Source organism: Bubalus bubalis, chromosome X (assembly GCF_019923935.1).
Source record: "Bubalus bubalis isolate 160015118507 breed Murrah chromosome X, NDDB_SH_1, whole genome shotgun sequence".
Taxonomy (NCBI): Eukaryota; Metazoa; Chordata; class Mammalia; order Artiodactyla; family Bovidae; genus Bubalus; species Bubalus bubalis.
The window spans coordinates 57,177,987-57,199,104 of record NC_059181.1 but is presented as its reverse complement, the minus strand read 5'-3'; the positions used below and the strand labels follow the sequence as shown (position 1 = coordinate 57,199,104).

The window sequence follows — 21,118 nt, the reverse complement described above, 5'->3', positions numbered from 1 at the left end:
TTTCTTTTTTTTTTCCCTGTAATTAATTTGCCCATCTGTGTGTGGAACCACTGACTTCAAATCAGATAGCTGTCAGGAAAAAGGATAAAGATGCAGGCAATTTTGATTATCATTAGGACAGAGCTTGGGAAAGAGAGAAGGCTCTGGAAAGTTGTCTTTCCTCTCCCACGTGAGTTGCTTAAGTAAGGATTTTTTTCTTTTCCAATAATTTTTCTTTTTCTTCTACCAGTTCACCAGTCACAGCCTCTGGCCTAAAAGTCCCAGCATAGAATGTTCCTGCCTGTGGAGTTCAAGAATCCTTGCCAAACTGGCAGGGTGCCTTCCTAGATAGCAAGGAATAGCTAAGGGCCTGTCATTTCCTACAAGGGTACCCAGAAAGGTTCTTTTCTCCCCCTTTTCTGGTGTCTGAATTTGAAAATGAATGTTATAGAGAAAAGACTGGTGGTTACCAAGGGGGACGGTTTGGAGGAGGGATGAAGTGGGACATTGGAGTTAGCAGATGTAAGTTTTTATATATAGAATAGATAGACAAGGCCCTACTGCACAGCACAGAGAACTGTATTCAATATCCTAAGATTAACCATAATGGAAAATAATATATTAAAAAAGAATGTACATATATATGTATAACTGAATCACTTTTCTGTACAGCAGTAATTAACACAACATTGTAAGTCAACTGTATTTCAATTTTAAAAAAAGAAAATGGATGTTAATTCTAATTTAGTGTATTTAGTGCATTTTTAAAAATGCAGAGAAGGAAGATTGGCCTTTGGGCAGTGAAAGAAGGCAATCGACACCATGGGCGGATCTGAAGGGCAGAGAAGAAGGTGACCTTCAGACGCCCAATGAGGGAACTGTCCGCCCCCTGACCAGCCTTGGGGGCTTGGGTGCTGGCATAAAAGCAGCCTTGCCTAGTCCAACTAGCCAGCTCTCTCTGGGGGTCAGCTAGAGCCAAGGTGTGGATGTTGGAGTGTTGTTTTTGTTCTCTTTTTTACAGAAACCTTGAAAAAAAACACTGGTAAGTTGATTGAAGATGTCTTGTGTTATGGCTTCTTTTTTCTTTTTTATGCATCTCCTCCTGCCACATTGCATATTTTGTTCTTACCTGGAGAAAGTGTGTCCAGCCTTTCCAGTTCCGATTTTAAAAACAGCCTCTACTGGGATCTTACCAGGGTCTTAAGTCAGGTGTTTTGCTGAATTTGCTCTATGTGATGACATGTCTCTGTTGCCTTCAGTAGGTCTCCCCCATGACAATGTCTTCCATTAAGATTGAGTGTGTTTTGCGGGAGAACTGCCGCTGTGGTGAGTCTCCAGTGTGGGAGGAGGCGTCCAACTCTCTGCTCTTCGTAGATATTCCTGCCAAAAAGGTTTGCCGGTGGGATTCTCTCAGCAAGCAAGTGCAGCGAGTGACCGTGGGTAAGGATGAAGGATGGGCCTGGATCTGCCCAGACAGCAGATCTTCCCTGGGGAGGGGCGGTCACTTAGTGTGTTTTTCCTCTGGGACTTGATTGTTAAAGCTTATGCTTGAAAACTATTGTATTGTCACCCTTTCTGGATCCCCCACTTTGACCCAAGAGTAAAATCTGGATAGTCGATACTTTCTTCTTCCCCTGTGGGTGCTGTGCCACATTCCCTGTCTTGTTTGGGATGGTGAGTCGCAGTCCAAGAAAGTAGGCTCTTTCCTTAATACCTTCAAACACCAGCATTGAAAGTTGGAGACCCGGTTTGTGGCACAGCAAAGGTTATCTACCTTGGGTCAGTCCAAAGCCTTAGTTTGCAAACAAATAAACAACAGATATATCCTCTCTTTGAATGTGCAAAGAAGAGCTTTTGGATTTAGCATAAACCGGGACTTTCTGTTCATTTTTGGTTTTTTTTTTAAGGTTTTATTTTTATTTTTTAATTTAAATTTATTTATTTTAATTAGAGGCTAATTACTTGACAATATTGTATTGGTTTTGCCATATATCAACATGAATCTGCCACGGGTGTACATGTGTTCCCAATCCTGAACCCCCCCTCCCACTTCCCTCCCCATCTGTTCCTTGTTCTAAATGGGATTCACAAGAGAGTTTCAAGTGCCTGTTAATGGCCCTGTGATTTCCCAAGGAGGGGTTTATCACCTTCTATGGCCCAAGGGTATGGGCTTCAGAAGTAATAAGTTTCTTTTCCTTATTGTGCTGGTGGGAAAGAGATACCAGGGTCCTGTGACCTTAGGACACTCTCTCAATTCAAAACTGGGGACTTTTTTCCTTTTTAATGAGAGGGAACAGCTTTTAATACACTCAGGGACATGACTGTGGCTAAAGGCAAAAATGACTATGACCTGCTATGATCAGAGTCCGGGGAGGGACCCACGACCTTCTCTAGTCTCCCTTTCCTAGGGTGCATATATTAAGGATATATGTGAATTGTGAAAGTCACTCAGTCGTGTCCGACTCTTTGCAACCCCATGGACTATACAGTCCATGGAATTTTCCAGGCCAGAATATTGGAGAGGGTAGCCTTTCCCTTCTCCAGGGGATCTTCCCAACCCAGGGATCGAAGCCAGGTCTCCTGCATTGCAGGTGGATTCTTTACCAGCTGAGCCACAAGGGAAGCCCAAGAATCCTGTAGTGGGTAGCCTATCCCTTCTCCAGCGGATCTTCCCGACCCAGGAATTGAACAGTCTCCTGCATTGCAGGCGGATTCTTTACCACCTGAGCTATCAGGGAAGCCCAGGGATATATTCCTACCCCTAATCTGCAAAACAAAGACAAAAACTCAAACCCCCCGAAGGGCTTAAACGCTAACCGGGTAGCTCAACTGATAAAGAATCCGCCCGCAATGCGGGAGACCCCGGTTCGATTCCTGGGTTGGGACTGAGCAGACTGGGCGACTAAGCACAGAATACAGCACAGGCCACAGGTTGGGATCCCTGATGAGGATGTGACGCTCCTAATAGTGTCCTGCACATTCCCTGAGAGTCTTCCCAGGTGGAATGTGTGTGCGAGAGCTCAGTCGTGCCCAACTCTTGGTGACCCCATGGACTGTAGCCTGCCAGGTTCCTCTGTCCATGGGATTCTCCAGGCAAGAATACTGGAGTGACTTGCCATTTCCTCCGCCAACATCCCTATGTTGAATCTTCCCAACATAGTGATCAAACCCGAGTCTCTTGCATCTCCTGCATTAGCAGGCAGATTCTTTACCACTAGCGCCACCAGGTGGTAAAGAATTCGCTAGCACCACCAGATGGTAAAGAATCCGCTAGCGCCACCAGGTGGTAAAGAATCCACCTGCCAATGCAGAAGATGTAAGAGACGCAGGTTCGATCCCTGAGTTGGGAAGATCCCCTGGCAGAGGAAATGGCAAACCAGTCCAGTATTCTTTCCTGGAGAATCCCGTGGACAGAGGAGCCTGGCGGGCTACAGTCCATGGGGTCACAAAGAGTCGGACATGACTGAGCAGGCACACACATTCCCTGGGACAATTCACGGCTGGAATCCACTTCTTTGCAGGGCTTTTAGCTAAGAGCCTTTCCCAAACACCCAGCTGCTCCCAAGCACCGTCTTGTACAGAATAGCTGCTTGCAAAATGTTTTCACCATAAATTCTGTCATTTTGTTTCCCTTGAGCAGTCACCACAGTAATCAATCTATCCACTTAAAAAAAAAAGTTTCCATGGAAAAATATTAAACCCAGGAAACCTAAAATTTAAATATACAAAATAGAGTACTATAAGGACAATGTGAGTTTTAAATCACTGCATCTACATTTCTTTTTTTTTTTTACTATGCTTAACTACCAAAAAGGATTTGAAAAGAAAATTTCAGTTAAATGTATACAAAATATGTCCCTTAAAAAAAGATAAGTCCTAATTAAAAAGAAAAACAAGACAAGCCCTTTTTTGGAGAGAGAGAGGGTGCAAAACCCTGTTGCTAGAACAAAACACAATTTTTGTCTCTGAATTTCTTGAAGATCAGGCAAATTGAGTATCACTTCTGTATCAACTGTCCTGGTACACACACACACACACCACACATCCTTAGGAACCTCTCCTCTGAACTTGCTTTGGTGCCTGCCCCAGTGTATGGTGCTGCTGTGGTTTGACTTCTCTGCTTCGCCCACTAGGCTGGGAGCTGGATTTCATCCATTTTTCCATCCCTGCTGCCCAGAACAGCACACAGAGTTCATGCTCAACAAATATGCTCGGTTATGTAGCCTTCACTGTTCAACAGAAAGGGGGGGAGCACTCCTATTGTCAAAGAGCTGCACACACCTAGAGATGCGGGGTAGTGCGATGGCTGCAGTGTGACTGCTGGCTACCTTCTGACTGCTGCTTTTGCCTCTGCAGATGCCCCTGTCAGCTCTGTGGCCCTTCGCCAGTCGGGAGGCTATGTTGCCACAGTTGGAACAAAGTTCTGTGCTTTGAACTGGGAAGATCAGTCAGCAGTTGTCTTGGCCACAGTAGATAAAGAGAAGAAAAACAATCGATTCAATGACGGGAAGGTGGATCCCGCTGGGAGATACTTTGCCGGTATGGTTTATTTTTAGCACCTACTTACTGAGATTTGGAGCTTCCCAGGTGGCTCAGTGGTAAAGAATCCCCCTGCCAAAGCAGGAGATGCAAGAGATTGAGGGTTCGATCCCTGGGTTGAGAAGATCTGGAGGAGGGCGTGGCAACCCACTCCAGTGTTCTTGCCTGGAAAATCCCATGGACAAAAGGGACTGGAGGGTTACAGTCCATGGGGTAACAGAGTCAGACATGACTGAGTGACTTAAAATAACAGAAGAATATGACTTATAAAAGTCTCACAGCTGCAGTGGTAAAAGAAGTATCCATAATAGGTCTTGGGTTCTTCTTTTCTTATTACTTAAGTCACTTGTATCAAAAAAAAAAAAAATCCCATGAGAAAAACTTCATAGATATTTCTTTCAATTGCTGTCTGAGGCAGCCTAAATTTGTATGGTATTTTGTAGTTTAAATAAGTTTTAAGACAAGGTTATTGCCTGGAAAATCTCATGGGCGGAGGAGCCTGGTGGGCTGCTGTCGATGGGGTCGCACAGAGTCGGACACGACTGAGCGACTTCACTTTCACTTTTCACTCTCATGCATTGGAGAAGGAAATGGCAACCCACTCCAGTGTTCTTGCCTTGAGAAACCCAGGGACGGGGGAGCCTGGTGGGCTGCCGTTTATGGGGTCGCACAGAGTCAGACACGACTGAAGCGACTTAGCAGCAGTAGCAGCAAACTGTGATTGCTGTTTAAATTGGAAATAATTTCAAATTTACAGGAAAAAAAGTAAGAACAACACAAACAACACCCGTATAGCCTTTACCTGCTGCTGCTGCTGCTAAGTCACTTCAGTTGTGTCCAACTCTGTGGGACCCCACAGACGGCAGCCCACCAGGCTCCCCCGTCCCTGGGATTCTCAAGGCAAGAACACTGGAGTGAGTTGCCATTTCCTTCTCCAATGCATGAAAGTGAAAAGTGAAAGTGAAGTTGCTCAGTCGTATCCGACTTGTAGCAACCCCATGGACTGCAGCCTACCAGGCTCCTCCGTCCATGGGATTTTCCAGGCAAGAGTATTGGAGTGGGGTGCCATTGCCTTCTCCGATAGCCCTTACCTAGACTCACCTATTAACGGCATTTTGTTCTGTCTGTTCTTAGTACATATAAACATTTTTCTCCAGGATCATTTGAAAGTAAGTTGTATATATCATGTATCTTTACTTCTAAAATATTTCCCTGTGAATTTCCCAAGAAAAAAATGACATATTCTTATATAACCACAGTACAGTAATCAATTCAAAGAAGTTTAACATTATACAACAATTTTATCTGATGCACTGCCTACATTCCAGTTCTATCAATTCACCAAATTCACCAGCCTTTTTACATATATATTATTTATATATAATATAGTTTATTATTAAATATATAATATATTGTATAAAATGTATAGTATATTTATATATATTAAAATATATAATTATATAATATAATATTTATATAGTTTATATAAACATTTTATATAAAAATGTTTTTAAGAGTAGTATTTTTCCTTCTAGTACAGAATTCAGTCTAGGATTATGTACTGCATTTAGTTGTCATTTCTCTTTCATCTTTTTTCATCTAGAACAGAACATAGCCTTTCTTTTTTTTTATGACATTGCCATTTTTGAAGACTACAGTCCTACCCAACTCTCCTCTTTTTTTTATAGAACATTCCTCATGTTGTTGCATTTGTCTAATGCTTCCCTGTGATTAGATTGATGCTATATATACATTCATGGCTGGAATCACTGCACAGTTCTGTCCTTCTCAGGGTTCCCATCTGGGTAACATCTGTCCCCCATAAGTGATATTAGTTTTGATCACCCAGTTGAGGTCTTAGATTTCTCTACTGCATAGTTACTATTTTTAATTGAGATTTATAAGCAGCTTGTAGGGTTTGTTAGTGATATATTACCATGTAACAAATTACCCTGAAATTTAGTCATTAAAATAACAAACATCTATTATCTTCTGAAGGTCAAAAACCTGAGTCTGGCTTAGCTGGATGGTTCAAGGCTATGTCATGAAACTGCAGTCAAGTTGTTGTTTGGGTCTATAGCTTTGGAGGAGGCTAGAGTCTCTAAAGGGGTCTGGAGGATCTGCTTCAAAGCTCACTCACATGGCAGTTGGCAAGAGGTTTCAGTTTCTTACTACATGGGCCTCTCCATAAGATTGCTCAGGACCTGGCTTCCCTAGATCTGGTGATGAGAGGGAGGGAGGGAGAGAGAGAAAGAGGGAAAACACTCAAGATGGAAGCTACAGTCCTATTATAAGCAATCTCAGAAATAACATAGCATCACTTCTGCCAGGTGCTATTGGCCACATAATTATGGAGGGGACTAGACAAGGGTGTGAATAATGGGAGGCAGGGATCATTCAGGGCCATCCTAGAGACTGGCTACAACATGAGGAGACACTTTAAGTCCAAGCAAATATCCTGGTCCTCATCAAAATTTCTCCCTTAGGTTTTACATTACTTGATGATTTGTGCTTGAAGCCATCTTTAAGAAGATGGCTGCAGAATGACTTATACACAGCTTAAAATGAATTTTAAGTCTGTGTTGAAATTAATAATGCATTTCATATTTAGTTCTCATTTTCATCCCAACATAACAACCCTATAGTTAACCAAGTGTTAGGTGCTCAGTTGTGTCAGACTCCTTGCAAACCCCTGAACTGTAGCCCACCAGGCTCCTCCATCCATGGGATTCTCCAGGAAAGAATACTAGAGTGGGTAGCTATTTCCTCTTCCAGGAGATCTTCCAGACCCAGGGATTGAACCCAGGTCTCCTGCATTGCAGGCAGATTCTTTATGTCTAAGTTACTAGGGAAGCCCAATAATTAGCCAAAATTGATTCTAAATGCCTGCTGTTTCCACTCCCTGCTCAGCCCCTCACATCATCAGCCATGCTGTCTGGCTTCGTTCACTTTCAACACTGAAGGGAGGTAAGATCTGAGCAGGTGGTGTGAATAGTTTCCCATCTACCTGGACTTTATACAACCACAGATTTAGTCCAAGACAGGTTGAAAGATTAAAGCTGATAATCCATTGGAAGCCCTTCAGCCAGTACTGTGGGATGAAGAAATATGATCAGATATCCTGCCTTCTGTTGAAATTGATTTTCTCTCTCCCTCTTAGCTATAAGTGTATAGCTCTGTGGAATTTGGTGAGACAAAATTATAATGTCCTCAGAGGCCCGATTTCTTAGCCTGGAGTCCCCAGTCCCCAGTTCTTAACCTTTGCCTTCTGGAGACCCCATAAAGTTGTAGGCATCAGTGTGAGTATGCACACCGGTCGTGTGCATCTGTCAGTAGCATCGAAGAACTTTTTTCTACAGAGAGCTCATAGCTTTCGGCAGGTGTTGAGAGCTGTCCCTGGCCCAGAAAAGGGTGAGATCATCTGATAATCTGGATGGTGTCTCTTAGTGGTGGGTAGTACCCTGAAGGTGTCCCAACACCCATGTTCTCACCTGTCGGGTCTCACTACTAGACAGTGATGCATAAACCAGGGCTCCAGGTTGTTCTTTCCCACTAAAGAAGAGCCCTTTCCAAGCAGTGGGGGATTCCCTTTCATGTTACAGACATCTCTTTCTGTGAGGCAGGTAGTGGGAGAAAGAGATGAGTTGGGGAGGGGGCACAGTGGAATAGTAACGAAACAAGCCCAATTGTCTTATAGCAAGAAAATAGGGAGGAAGGATTTACCCTGTCCAGCTTCCTATTCAGGCTTGCCAGTTTCAGTCCATTTTGCTCTAAGTCACTCTTCTTTCAGATGGAGTATGTCACAATAAATGAGCTTTCCAGTTTCTACATTATGTGAAATTCTACTCTGTCCCCAGAGATCACACTCAAACCTAAGTGAATTGTCCATGGGCACTTGAGTTAATGGAGTGTTCTCTATAAATGTCACTTAGGTCCAGTTGGATGATGGTGTTCAGTTCTTCTATTTCTTTGCTGATTTTCTATCTACATGGATCTATTATTGAGAAAGGGATGCTGACATCTCCAGCCAGATTTATGGATTTGTTTCTCCCTTCAGTTCTGTCTTTTCCTTTGTATATTTTAAAGCTCTGTTGTTAAGCGCATGAACATTTAGGATTATTATGTCGGCTTAGTAAAGTGACCATTTTCACAATATATAGTACTCCTATTTATCCCTGGTAACTTTCTTTGCTCTAAGTATATCTTATCTGATATTAACATAGCCTCTGCAGTTTTTTAAGTTAATATTTGCATAGTATATATCTTGGGCTTCCCAAGTGGCACTAGTGGTAAAGAACCTGCCTGCCGATGCTGGAGATGCAAGAGACGCAGGTTCAATCCTTGGGTGAGGAAATCACCTGGAGTTGGAAATGGCAACCCACTCCAGTATTCGTGCTTGGAGAATCCTATGGACAGAGGAGCCTGGCAGGCTACAGTCCATGGGGTCACAAAAGAGTCAGACACAGCTGAGCGACTAAGTACACAAGCACACGCTTTGACTTAGAGCTACCATTTTGTTATTTTCTCTTCTGTCCTGCTGTATTTTTTTGTTATTCTGTTTCCCTTTTCCTGCCTTCTTTTGGGTTATTTGAGCATTTTATAGAATTCAATTTATTTATTGTGATTTTCATCATATCTTTCTGTGTAATTTTTAAGGGCTCCTGAAGGGGTTGCAAATATATAGTTAATTTTTCAGTCTATCTAGAACCAATATTTTACCACTTCAGTTGATAATCACCCACTTATGTTATAGTTGTCTTTATATACATAGATTAAAAATCCCATCAGAAAAATGTAATTTTTGTTTCTATTATATTTACTCATACATTTACTATTTCTTTTTTTAATTTAAATTTACTTATTTTAATTGGATGCTAATTACTTTACAATATTGTATTGGTTCTGCCACACATCAACATGAATCCACCACGGGCATACATATGTTCCCCATCCTGAACCCCCCTCCCACCTCCCTCCCCATACCATCCCTCTGGGTCATCCCAGTGCACCAGCCCCAAGGATCCTGTATCGAACCTGGACTGGCGATTCATTTCTTATATGATATTATACATGTTTCAATGCCATTCCCCCAAATCATCCCACCCTCTCCCTCTCCCACAGAGTCCAAAAGACTGTTCTATACATCTGTGTCTCTTTTGCTGTCTCGCATACAGGGTTATCATTACCATCTTTCTAAATTCCATATATGTGCATTAGTATACTGTATTGGTGTTTTTCTTTCTGTATATTCACTCTGTATAATAAGCTCCAGTTTCATCCACCTCATTAGAGCTGATTCAAATGTATTCTTTTTAATGGCTGAGTAGTACTCCATTGTGTATATGTACCACAGCTTTCTTATCCATTCATCTTCTGATGGACATCTAGGTTGCTTCCATGTCCTGGCTATTATAAACAATGCTGCGATGAACATTGGGGTACACGTGTCTCACATTTACTATTTCTATAGCTCTTTCTTCATTCCTGATATTCCTTTTGGTATTTTTTCTTTCAGTATTTCCTTTCTACCTGAAGAACTTCCTTTAGCGATTCTTTTAGAGCAAGTCTGCTGGCTATGAATTCTCTTAGTTTTACTTCACATGAGAATGTCTTTATTTCTCCTCTATTCTTCAAGGGTATTTTCACTTAATATAGAATCCTACCTAGGTTTACAAATTAAATATGTATCACTTCCTTCTGACCTCCAGTTTCTCATGAAAAATCAACAGTCATTGAAATCATTATTCTCCTATATGTAGTATGTCATTTTTCTTTTATTAATCTTAAGGATTTCTATTTAACCTAAGTTTTTGGAAATTTGATTACAATGTGTCTAAGTATAGGTTCCTTTGGACTGATTCTGTTGAGGTTTACTCAGCTTCTCAAAGGGCTTCCTAGGTTGGCGCAAGTGGTTAAAAACCCTCCTGCCAATGCAGGAGACTTAAGAGACGCGAGTTCGATCCCTAGGTCCGGAAGATCCCTTGGAGGCAGTTCATAGTTCAGTCACTCAGTTGTGTCCAACTCTTTGCAACCCCATGGACTGCAGCATTCCAGGCTTCCCTGTCCTTCATCATCTCCTGGAACTTGCTCAAACTCATGTCCATTGAGTCAGTCATGCCATCCAACCATCTCATCCTCTGTCATCTCCTTCTCCTCCTGCCCTCAATCTTTCCCAGCATCAGGGTCTTTTCCAATGAATCAATTCTTCACATCAGGTGGCCAAAGTATTGGAGTTTCAGCTTCAGCATCAGTCCTTCCAATGAATATTCAGGACTGATATCCTTTAGGATGGACTGGTTTGATCTCCCTGCAGTCCAAGGGACTCTCAAGAGTCTACTCCAACACCACAGTTCAAAAGCATCAATTCCTTTGAGGAGGAAATCAATCAAACCCCTTGGAGGAAGGCATGGCAACCCATTCTGGTATCCTTGCCTGGAGAATCCCACGGACAGAGGAGCCTGGCGGGCTACAGTCCATAGGGTTGCAATGAGTCAGACACAACTGAAGTGACTGAGCACACATGCACCCACCAGTTCCAACCTGCTTTCTATTAGGTGGCATTAAGTGTGCCACTCAGTGGTCACTCTGAGAATTAGAAAGAGTTCTATCCATTAGCTCCATTCTCCAAGTCTTTTAGTATGCTAATTAGAATCAGATCCGTGCATGGACAAGCAGATCACAAACAACTTTATGAGACTGCATTCCTGAGCATCATCCCTCTTCACTAGCTTCTAGTACTTTCCAGCTTCCTGGAGCTCTCCTTTTCATTCCTCCAGCCAGAAACCACCCAGTTCTATGATTATTCTGCCTCCAGGGCCAAGTGGCAGGCAGAGAGAGAGAGATAACATGAAAGCAACAGCATTTGAGCTGCCCGTTTGTCCCTGAAGCTTCACTAAATGGAGAGGAATGGCACCTTTGATTCCTGCAGTTTCCTGTTGCTAACGGCTCTCTCCCTTTGCTGCTCTAGCTGCAAAATTGCCTGGGGGCTGGTGCATGAGAAAATGGAAAAAAGGGAGTGGAATATAAGCAGGGGTTTTCTTCCACTCTCTCTCTCTCTCTGAGTCACAGGAGTGTTTTCTGCTCCTTGTGCCAGATTCGGAGGTTTCTCTTGGACCTCGTTCTGCCTGCACCACAGCGCTCACTTCCACATCTCAGACTGGGTTGAGTTCAGGCCAGGACATGTGCTGTGCTGTGTTTAGTCCCTAACTGGAGGATAAAATGGAGAACTTGAAAACTCACCGCTGGTTAGGTGATACTTCAAATTCTGTGTTCTTCTCTGAGCCGACTTACATCACAGAGTTCTCAAAAAACTACACTGTGTGTTTTGTCCAGGTCTTAGAGTTTGCTTAGGTGGTTCAGACAGTAAAGAGTCTGTCCGCAACACAGGAGACCCAGGTTTGACCCTGGGTTGGGAAGATCCCCTAGAGGAGAAAATGGCAACCCACTCCAGTATTCTTGCCTGGAAAATCCCATGGATGGAGGAACCTGGTGGGCTATAGTCCATGGGGTCGCAAAGAGTCGGACATGACTGAGCAACTAATACTAGCGTTTGCTGAGTGGGAGAAAATGAGTTGATGCAGATGTCTTGAACTAAAACCTCTCCAGGTAGTTTTAATTAGCATGGCAAGCAAGGTAGTTGCCATTAAAAAAAAAAAAAAAAAAAGCATAGGACCCAGATTGGGACTGTATCATCATTTCCTTGATTTCATCATGGGGAAGGAGCCCTGGTGAGAGATGACACCGTGCACAGGCAGGATGCTGTGTGGCTGAGCTCCATGCTCTTTGGATTTTGTAGGTACCATGGCTGAGGAAACAGCTCCGGCAGTTTTGGAGCGCCGCCAAGGGTCCCTGTACTCCCTCTTTCCTGACCACCATGTGGAAAAGTACTTTGACCAGGTGGACATCTCCAATGGTTTGGATTGGTCTATGGACCACAAAATCTTCTATTACATAGATAGCCTGTCCTACTCCGTGGATGCCTTTGACTATGACCTGCAGACGGGAAAGATCTGTATGTGCCTTTTCATTATTTTTCGTGGTATCTTTTTCACATGCATATGACTAGTCAGCTGTTGCTCCCTTAATCCATTTGAAAAGGTCCTTATTTTTCAAAGAACTGCCCAATGTTATAATTCCAATATTGTAATGATTACACAGACTTGACTATGCTGCCAGTCAAGCCATGGCTGTCAGCAGGAGACCTGGGCTCAATCCCTGGGTCTCAGCCATGCTCGCCTGGCTTTAGTGCTCAACTAAGTATGGCCACCATTGCCATAAGGTGGCTAGGTCCTCAATCTTTTTTCTTGCAACCATCACTAGAAAGAGGCTCACTGTAAAATGGATCCTGTTCTGCCGGCCAGTGTTTAAAGTCAAATAATATACAGCCGAATGGGACAAAAGAACAGAAAATTAGAGTTTGGGGTTGATATTTCTTATTTGTACTTTAGTCAACTAAAGGAAAATACTCAAAGACAAATTAACAACCATTCAAAATGGAAAAATTAAAAAGGTAGTTACAGATTGTTCAACTCTACCACTGGGCTCTAAATGAGCCATAGTTGGAAGCTGGGAGGGAAGGAATTATTGGGAGGAATTTAAAAGGGCATGTTTGAAACTTTCATGAAAGGTGCCAGACCACAAGAGCAAAACCAATCATAAAAATGACTTGAAAAATATCCTAAGAGTCTCATGCAGATTTAGTCAGAAAATTTCCAGCATAGGTGTTTTGCTTTGAAATATGTAGTGCCCTATTTCATGACTGTTTTTACCCATTTTACTTACACATGGTTTCAACATTCCTTCCATTATACCTCAATCTGATTACTGTAATGACTTGGATTGTATAGTGTAAAGTTCCTATGAATTTTGATGTTTGTTTTATTTTGTATATTATGATTTTCTTTAAGGCCAGCCAGCTGGTTTCAAAATACCCCCTTTTTTCAGAAACAAGCCCTTTTAATATTTAGTTTCAATAAGGTGATTTTGGAGCATTTAATTGGGCAGAAACAGAGCCTATACGTCTTGCCAGTTTTTGTGCATGAACTAGTTGCAAATCGGACCCAGGCCCTCGGCAGTGAGATCATGGAGTCCTAACCACTGGACAGCCAGGGAATTCCACAAAACAGGCAATTTTGGAAGTAAAACAGCAAAGGTTTAACCATAGACTGAAGTGTGTCTGAGGTGGGCAGGCAGGGCTTCAGTTCAGGTAAGCCTCAAAAAGGTCTTTTGGCATTTTATTAAGAATTCTGCTTTCCTTTTTCTCTCCTCCTCTGAAAGCTTAAGAGAGCTGTGTCTGTATGTAGACTGAAGGGAGCAAATCCACTGCAAATCCTGCAGTGAAAAATCCTTCATTGAGGGATGCCCACTCATGTTTCTAAACTTTTTTGGAGTTAGGAATCCTCATGAATCATCCTGCCTGTGGCACCCACTTGTCAGACCCTGGATAAGCAGAAGTAATCAGTATTTATAATCAACTTGATTGCTCATTGTTTGATGCTCACTAATGAGTGACCTGTGGTTTTGGGGTGTGTGTGTGTGTGTGTGTGAGTGTGGTTTGGTGTTGTTTTTGTTTGTTTTCTTTTTTACCATAGCCAACCGCAGAAATGTTTACAAGCTGGAGAAGGAAGAACAAATCCCAGATGGAATGTGTATTGATGTTGAGGGGAAGCTCTGGGTGGCCTGTTACAATGGGGGAAGAGTGATCCGTTTGGATCCTGAGACAGGTAGGCCCACAGCAAAATGATAAATTCCCACCATGTCTAGAAAACACCGGACACTAGGGGCCAGAGAAGCTTCCTTACTAATGAAGTTATAGAGAAATATATTCAAAGGTCTCAGTTGGATGATTTTGTAAATAAAGGCCAAAGATAAAGCCCAAAATGTTATGGTTAGAATTCCTTTATCTGTAGAGGTATATCTTTTTTCTCAAAAGAAATTGTCAAGGAAGGTAGGTGAAACTCCTGGGAGAATTGACCTTCAAATCTTCTTTGAACTTTCTTATTGCTCCACAAGGGGTCCCAAAAGGTTATGTAGTTGGAGATTTGCTAGAGCTAGACTGAATGAAATATTTGGTGATCTAGGGAAAAGACTCCAAACTGTGAAGTTGACTGTTGATAAAACAACCTCATGCTGCTTCGGAGGGAAGGATTACTCTGAAATGTACGTGACCTGTGCCCGGGATGGGTTGGACTCCAAGGGTCTTCTGCAGCAACCTGAGGCTGGTGGAATTTTCAAGGTGATCTGGCTATCTCTTATATTTTGAGGGTGAGGTGGGAGATTTTCAGTTAGGTAACTCAGTGATTAGTGCTTTTTCATACTTTCCAAACACAATTCTACTTGGCATTTTAAGCTTATCAAGCTAGACTTAAAAACATTTTATTTAGATTTTCTAGATTTTAAGTTAGACTTTCCTGGTAGCTCAGTGGTAAAGAATCTGCCTGAAATGCAAGAGACATGGGTTCAAGATCCCTGTTAGATCCCTGAGTTGGAAAGATCCCCTGGAGAAGGAAATGGCAACCTATTCCAGTATTCTTGCCTAGGAAATCCCATGGACAGAGGAGTCTGGCGGGCTACAGTCCATGGGATCAACAGAATCGGACACAACTTAGAGACTAAACCACCGCCACCACAGACCTTAAGTTATCTAAGTCCAGGACAATGTGTTTAGCTTACTTTGGACAGTACTTTAAAATATTTTTTGCTTCAGTAGTGTTTGTCTAAATTCTATAAATCAGTAGAATAGACTTAGAAAATCAGTGTTTAAAACACACTGATAAGATTAGTTGATTGCTTTGATGTTACAAGAATATTTTCAGGTTCTTAACTTTTTGGCAGTGAAATAAACACTGGTAAAAATTATAGACCTCTTGAGTTGAAAAGGAATGTAGAAATCCCTTGCTAAACAGATGGGAAGAAGATAGTAATAAATTCAGTTTTCAATCCTAGTTGTAAATGGTTGCTAGTTGAATTATTATCATGTGAATAATTGATTGGACCATAAATACCTAATCAAATAATTCTTTTTTATTATAGGAAATAAAACAAGGATAATAGTTGGCTAAATATACTATTGTGAATCATAAAAATGCTTTTGGAGAATACTTGTGAATTACATTGTATCAGAGTTTCTCTTTCTTTTTTTAACAGATAACTGGCCTAGGAGTCAAAGGAATTCCTCCCTATCCTTACACAGGATGAGTGACATCCTCTTCCTAGTGGAGGAGATGTAGAAGACAATTAGAAAATTCTGGAGCTAAAATTTCCATCTAGTTACCAAAAACATGAAGCAATGACATTAACAGGATTAAATTTTTATTTACAATTTTTAAAAGGTAAAGCATTTCTAACAAGGGGTGACAGGTGGTCTTGATAACCTACTATAAGGCCTTCTGCAAAGGTACTATAGAAATATAGGGGTGTTTAACTATCAACGAAGCTTCTTGATTCTTTGCAAATTGCTGGTGGAGTTGGGGGAGGGAGAAGAGACTGTATCTGTTATTTACTCTGCATTCCATACTTACTATACCTAAACCTTCAAAACGCTAATAAATAGTAGTCTGGCAATGACTTATTGTGATTATGTTCCTTTTTATTTTCATCATAATCGTATAAAAAATGCTGCAGAAAAATGTTTTAAATGCTGCAAAGCCAGCCTATCTTCATATTACTCTTCCTATATGTTATTTTACAAACTAAAACATTGCTAGAAGATAAGAATCAAACATTTTGTCAAAATGCATGGTTCCAACTGCCACCTAGATGTAGATGTAAAAGTAATGTATCACTTTGGAAAGAATACTTTTTAAAAAAAATAGCTTTATTGAGTTATAATTGACCTACACATATTACATATTTAAAGTGTACAGTTTGATAAGTTTGACATATATATGTGTGTGTGTGTGTGTGTGTGTGTATTCATGGAACCAATACCTCAAATAAGATAATGAATCTATCCACTACTCCAAGACCTTCCCTGTGTCCCTTTGTGTCTTTCCTTTTGTATGCCTGCCCCCATCCCCAGGAAACCACTGATCTGATTTCTGTCACTATAAATTAGCCTTAAAATTGAATACTGTGATTTCTCAACTTCCTTTTTTTTTTTCAAAATTGCTTTAGCTCTTTTAGTTCCTTTGGCCTTCCATATAAATTTTAGAATCAACTTGACTATGTCTACAGAAAAATCCTGGAGCAATTTTAATTGAAATTGCTTTAAATCTGCAGAACAATTTGAAGAGAAATGGCATTTTTACTATTTTGATTCTTCCAATCCATGAACATGACATGTCTTTCCAATTATTTAATCTTGTCTGACTTGTTTCATCAGCATTTTGTAGTTTACAGCATACAAATCTTATACATGTTTTGTTAGATTTATAGCCAAGTATTTCATTTTCTGGAGCTATCATAAGTATCATTATTATTTAAATTTTTTGTTTCTAGTTGTTCATTGCTCACTTATAGAATTATGATTGGTGTTTGTAGGTTCACCCTGCATGTGATGACTTCACTAAACTCACTTATTAGTTATTACTCCCTTGACTATCTCTATAGGTTTTCTGAGGTTCTTTGAATATATAATCATGTCTTCTGTGAGTAGGCAGTCTTATTTTGTCCTTTATAATATGTACATTTTAACTTCTTTTTCTTGCCTTATTGCACTGACTACAACTGCTGGTATTATTTTGAATAAGAATAGTAACAGTGGATATCATTGCCTTATTCCCAGTCTTAGGAAAAAAGCATGCAGTCTTTGTTCATTAAATATGATGTTAGCTGTAGTAATTTGTAGATGGCCTATCTCAGGTTGAGGAATTTCTGTTCTAGTTTAGTTTGCTGAGAGTTATTATTATTATTATTATTATGGATGGATTTTTATCAATTTTTTCTGCATTTGTTGATATGATCATATGGCTTTTCTTTTTTAGACATTGCTATGATAGATTTTTATTCCTGGGATAAACCTTGCCCTGGATTATTCTTTTTATATATTACTAGATTCAACCTTCTAAAATTTTGTTTAGGATTTTTGCATCTGTGTTCATCAGGAATATTTGTCTCTAGTTTATTTCTACTGTCTTTGTCTGGTGTTGATATCAAGATAATAATAGCCTCAGAAAATGAGTTAGAAAGTAGTTTTTCCTCTTCTATTCTCTGGAAAAGATGGTGTTTATCTATGGTTATTTATTCTATAAATACTTAGCAAAATGCACCAGTGAAGCCATTTGGACCTGGAAATTTCTTTTTCAGAAGGTTTTTCAAACTTTCTTAAGTAATTATAAGGTTACTCAGGTTATCTATTTAATCTTGGTGAGGTTTGCTAGTTTCTGGCTTTCAAGGAACTGTTCATTTTCATATAAATTGTCAAATTTTTGTGTGTTGTTCACAGTGTTTCCATATTTTTTAATAATGTCAATGAGGTTTGTAATAACATCCCCCTTTTCCTCTGGTACTGATTATTTGTATCTTCTCTTTATTCTTTATCTTTCCAGAAGCTTATCCGGTTATTAATCTTTTAAAAGAAACATTTTTTTATTTAATTGGTTTATACTGTCTTCATTATTTTATTTCTTCTGCTTTATTTCTATTTATGTTTATGTGTATATATGTTTATTTCTTTTTCTAGCTTCTTAAGTTAGAATCTTAGATTATGAACTTGAGACATTTCTTCTTTTCTAAAATAAGCATTTAATGCTATAATTTTTCCCTCAGCACTGCTTTTTCTGAAGCCCACAAAGATTGATATGTTGTATTTCCATTTCTTTAAGTTCAAAATATTTTCTAATTTCCTTGGAGACTTTCTTTAAGAGTGCTGCTTAATTTCCAAATGATTGGAGAGCTTTATTATTCTTTTTGGCAGTGACGTCAGGTTTAATTTCATTATGGTCAGAGAGCATACGTTCTATAATTTCAGGTCTTGAAATTCACTGAAGTTTGATTTGGGACCTAGGTAAGGACCTTAGGACCTTGCTAAGTATTATATGTGCATTGAGGAAAATGGATATTCTGCTGTTGTGAGTGGAGTGTTCTACAGATGTCAGTTAGATTCAGTTGATGGTGTTGTTCAGTTTTACATCCTTCCTGAGTTTTTATCTTCTAATTCTGTTAATGAGATAGGAGTGTTGAAATCTCCAACTATAATTTTGGATTTGTTTCTCTATTCAGTTCTGACAGTTTTGGCCTTGTGTATTTTGGAACTCTGTTGTTACGTGCATATACCTTTAGAATTGTATGTCTTCTTGGTGAATTGACTCTTCTTCAATATGTAAGGTCTCTCTTTATCCCTGGTAATTTTCTTGGTTCCAAAGTCTACTTTGTCAGTTTCCTTTGGTTCATATTTGCATGGTATATCTTTTTCCAAACTTTTACTTTTCAAGTATCTATATCATATTTGAAATGAGTTTCTTCTAGATAGCATATAATTGAGTATTTTAAAAAATGAAGAATAATTAATTTACAATATTGTGTTAGTTTCAGGTGTAAGTTGAGACATTTTTAAAATCTTCTAATAATCTCATATTTTAATTGATGTGTTTAAACTATTTACGCTTGGTATAGTTTCTGATATGTTGGAATTTAGTCTGTCATTTTATTATGTGCTTTCTCTCTCTCTCTTTTTTCCTGTTTAACACTCCTCTGTTTACTCCTCCCTGCCTTCTTTTGGGTTATTTGAACTTATTCTTGTGTCTATCATGATTTTGACTATATCCATTTATGTTAATTTTATGACTACTTTGGGGATTATAAAATACATAGTCTTCATAGTTTATTTAGAATCAATGTTTTGTCACTTTAATTGGAATGTACAAACTTCACCACCATAGACATCCCTTTACCCTTCTTCCTTCATGTTATAAGTGTATTGTATACTATATCTGTATACATACTATATCTACATACCATATTTATATCATCAGTGTTAAATTTTTTGCTTTCAACTATCAAGCATATTCTATTTTTTTTTTTTTTTTGGCCATGCCATGTGGCTTGTGAGATCACAGTTCCCCAGTCAAGAACTGAACTCAGGCCACAGTGATGAAAGCCCAGAATCCTAACCACTGGGATACCAGGGAACTCTCAAGCATGTTTGAAAGACCTCAAGAGAAGAATGCTATGTTTACCAAGATACTTACCATTTTTGTTGTTCTTCATTTCTGATATTCCAAGTTTCCTTCCTATATTATTTTTATTGTCTGAAGAACTTCCTTTAGCAATTCTTTTAGAGTAGATATGCTGGCTATTATTTCTCTTAATTTTTCTTTGTAGAAGAATGTCTTTATTTCACCCTCACTCCTGAAGGCTATTTGCACTGGATATGGACTTCATGGTTGATAGTTCTTTTCTTTAAGCCTTCTAGCAGTTTAAAAATGCGCCATCTCCTTCTGGTTTTCATGGTTTCTGATGAGAAATCTTCAGTTGTTGAAATCATTGTTCCACTACAGGCAAAGAGTCATTTTTCTCTCACTGATTTCAAGATTATTCAATCTGTCTTTAGTTTTGAGCAATTTGGTTATAATGTGCCTGAAGATGAATTATTTGGGTTGATCTTGTTTACGGTTTGCTCAGCATCTTAAATCTATAGGTTTATGTGTTTTACCTAACTTGAGAAGTTTGGGGGATCCACTATTTCTTAAAATATATTTTTCTGCCTCATATTCCTCTTTCTGGGCTTTCAATTACCTGAATATTAGACTTTTTATTGTTTTACCACAAGTTCCTGAAGTTCAGTTAATTTTTTTCAATATTCTTTCTTTCTTGTTCAGGTTGGATAATTTTTACTGATCTAGCTTCAAATTCACTAGCTTTTTATTTCTCTGTTATCTCTATTCTGCTGTTGAGTCCATCCAGTGATTTTTTTTTGTTCTTGCTGTTGTTTTATTTTTCAGTTCTAAAATATCCATTTGGTTAATTTTAAAAGTTAACTTATTTATTTTAATTGGATTCTAATTACTTTACAATATTGTGCTGGTTTTTGCCATACATTGACATGAATCAGCCATGGGTGTACATGTGTCCCCCATCCTGAACCCCACTCCCACCTCCCTCCCCATCCCATCCCTCAGGGTTGTCCCACTGGGTTTTGAGTGCCCTGTTTCATGCATCAAACTTGGACTGGTCATCTATTTCACATATGGTAATATACATGCTTCAATGCTATTCTCTCAAATCATCCCACCCTCGCCTTCTCCCACAGAGTCCAAAAGACTGTTCTATACATCTGTGTCTCTTTTGCTGTCTCACATATAGGGTCATCGTAACCATCTTTCTAAATTCCATATATATGTATTAATATACTGTATTGGTGTTTTTTTTTCTGACTTACTTCACTCTGTATAATAGGCTCCAGTTTCATCCACCTCATTAGAACTGATTCACATGTGTTCTAATAGTTGAGTAATATTCCATTGGGTATATGTACCACGGCTTTCTTATCCATTCATCGGCTGAAGGACATCTAGGTTGCTTCCATGTCCTGGCTATTGCAAACAGTGCTGCAATGAACACTGGGGTACACGTGTCTCTTTCAATTCTGGTTTCCTCTGTGTACATGCCAAGCAGTGGGATTGCTGGGTCGTATGGCAGTTCTATTTCCAGTTCTTAAAGG

General features: G+C 39.7%; 1 protein-coding gene across 2 annotated transcripts; it reads left to right on the top strand.

Annotated features, from left to right (window-relative positions):
• The first annotated feature begins 867 nt into the window (after positions 1-867).
• On the top strand, positions 868-16,083 carry RGN (regucalcin). 2 transcript variants are annotated; one of them, XM_006058764.3, is made up of 7 exons: positions 868-1,021; positions 1,242-1,419; positions 4,336-4,518; positions 12,314-12,529; positions 14,109-14,240; positions 14,598-14,752; positions 15,664-16,083. In XM_006058764.3, exons 2-7 carry the CDS (start codon positions 1,251-1,253, stop codon positions 15,712-15,714), a joined length of 906 nt encoding a protein of 301 aa, XP_006058826.1. In that variant the 5' UTR covers positions 868-1,021; positions 1,242-1,250; the 3' UTR covers positions 15,715-16,083. The 2 variants fall into 2 exon arrangements, with proteins under 2 accessions (XP_006058826.1, XP_006058825.1); XM_006058763.2 differs by having other exon boundaries at positions 1,239-1,419.
• The last annotated feature ends 5,035 nt before the right edge of the window (positions 16,084-21,118 follow it).

Excerpts from the sequence above, each read along its gene's own strand:
- RGN (XM_006058764.3), top strand. The coding sequence starts at position 1,251 with ATGACAATGTCTTCCATTAAGATTGAGTGTGTTTTGCGGGAGAACTGC. Across the intron at positions 14,241-14,597 it reads CCGTTTGGATCCTGAGACAG|GGAAAAGACTCCAAACTGTG; the intron begins GTAGGCCCACAG and ends TTGGTGATCTAG. Across the intron at positions 14,753-15,663 it reads AGGCTGGTGGAATTTTCAAG|ATAACTGGCCTAGGAGTCAA; the intron begins GTGATCTGGCTA and ends TTTTTTTAACAG.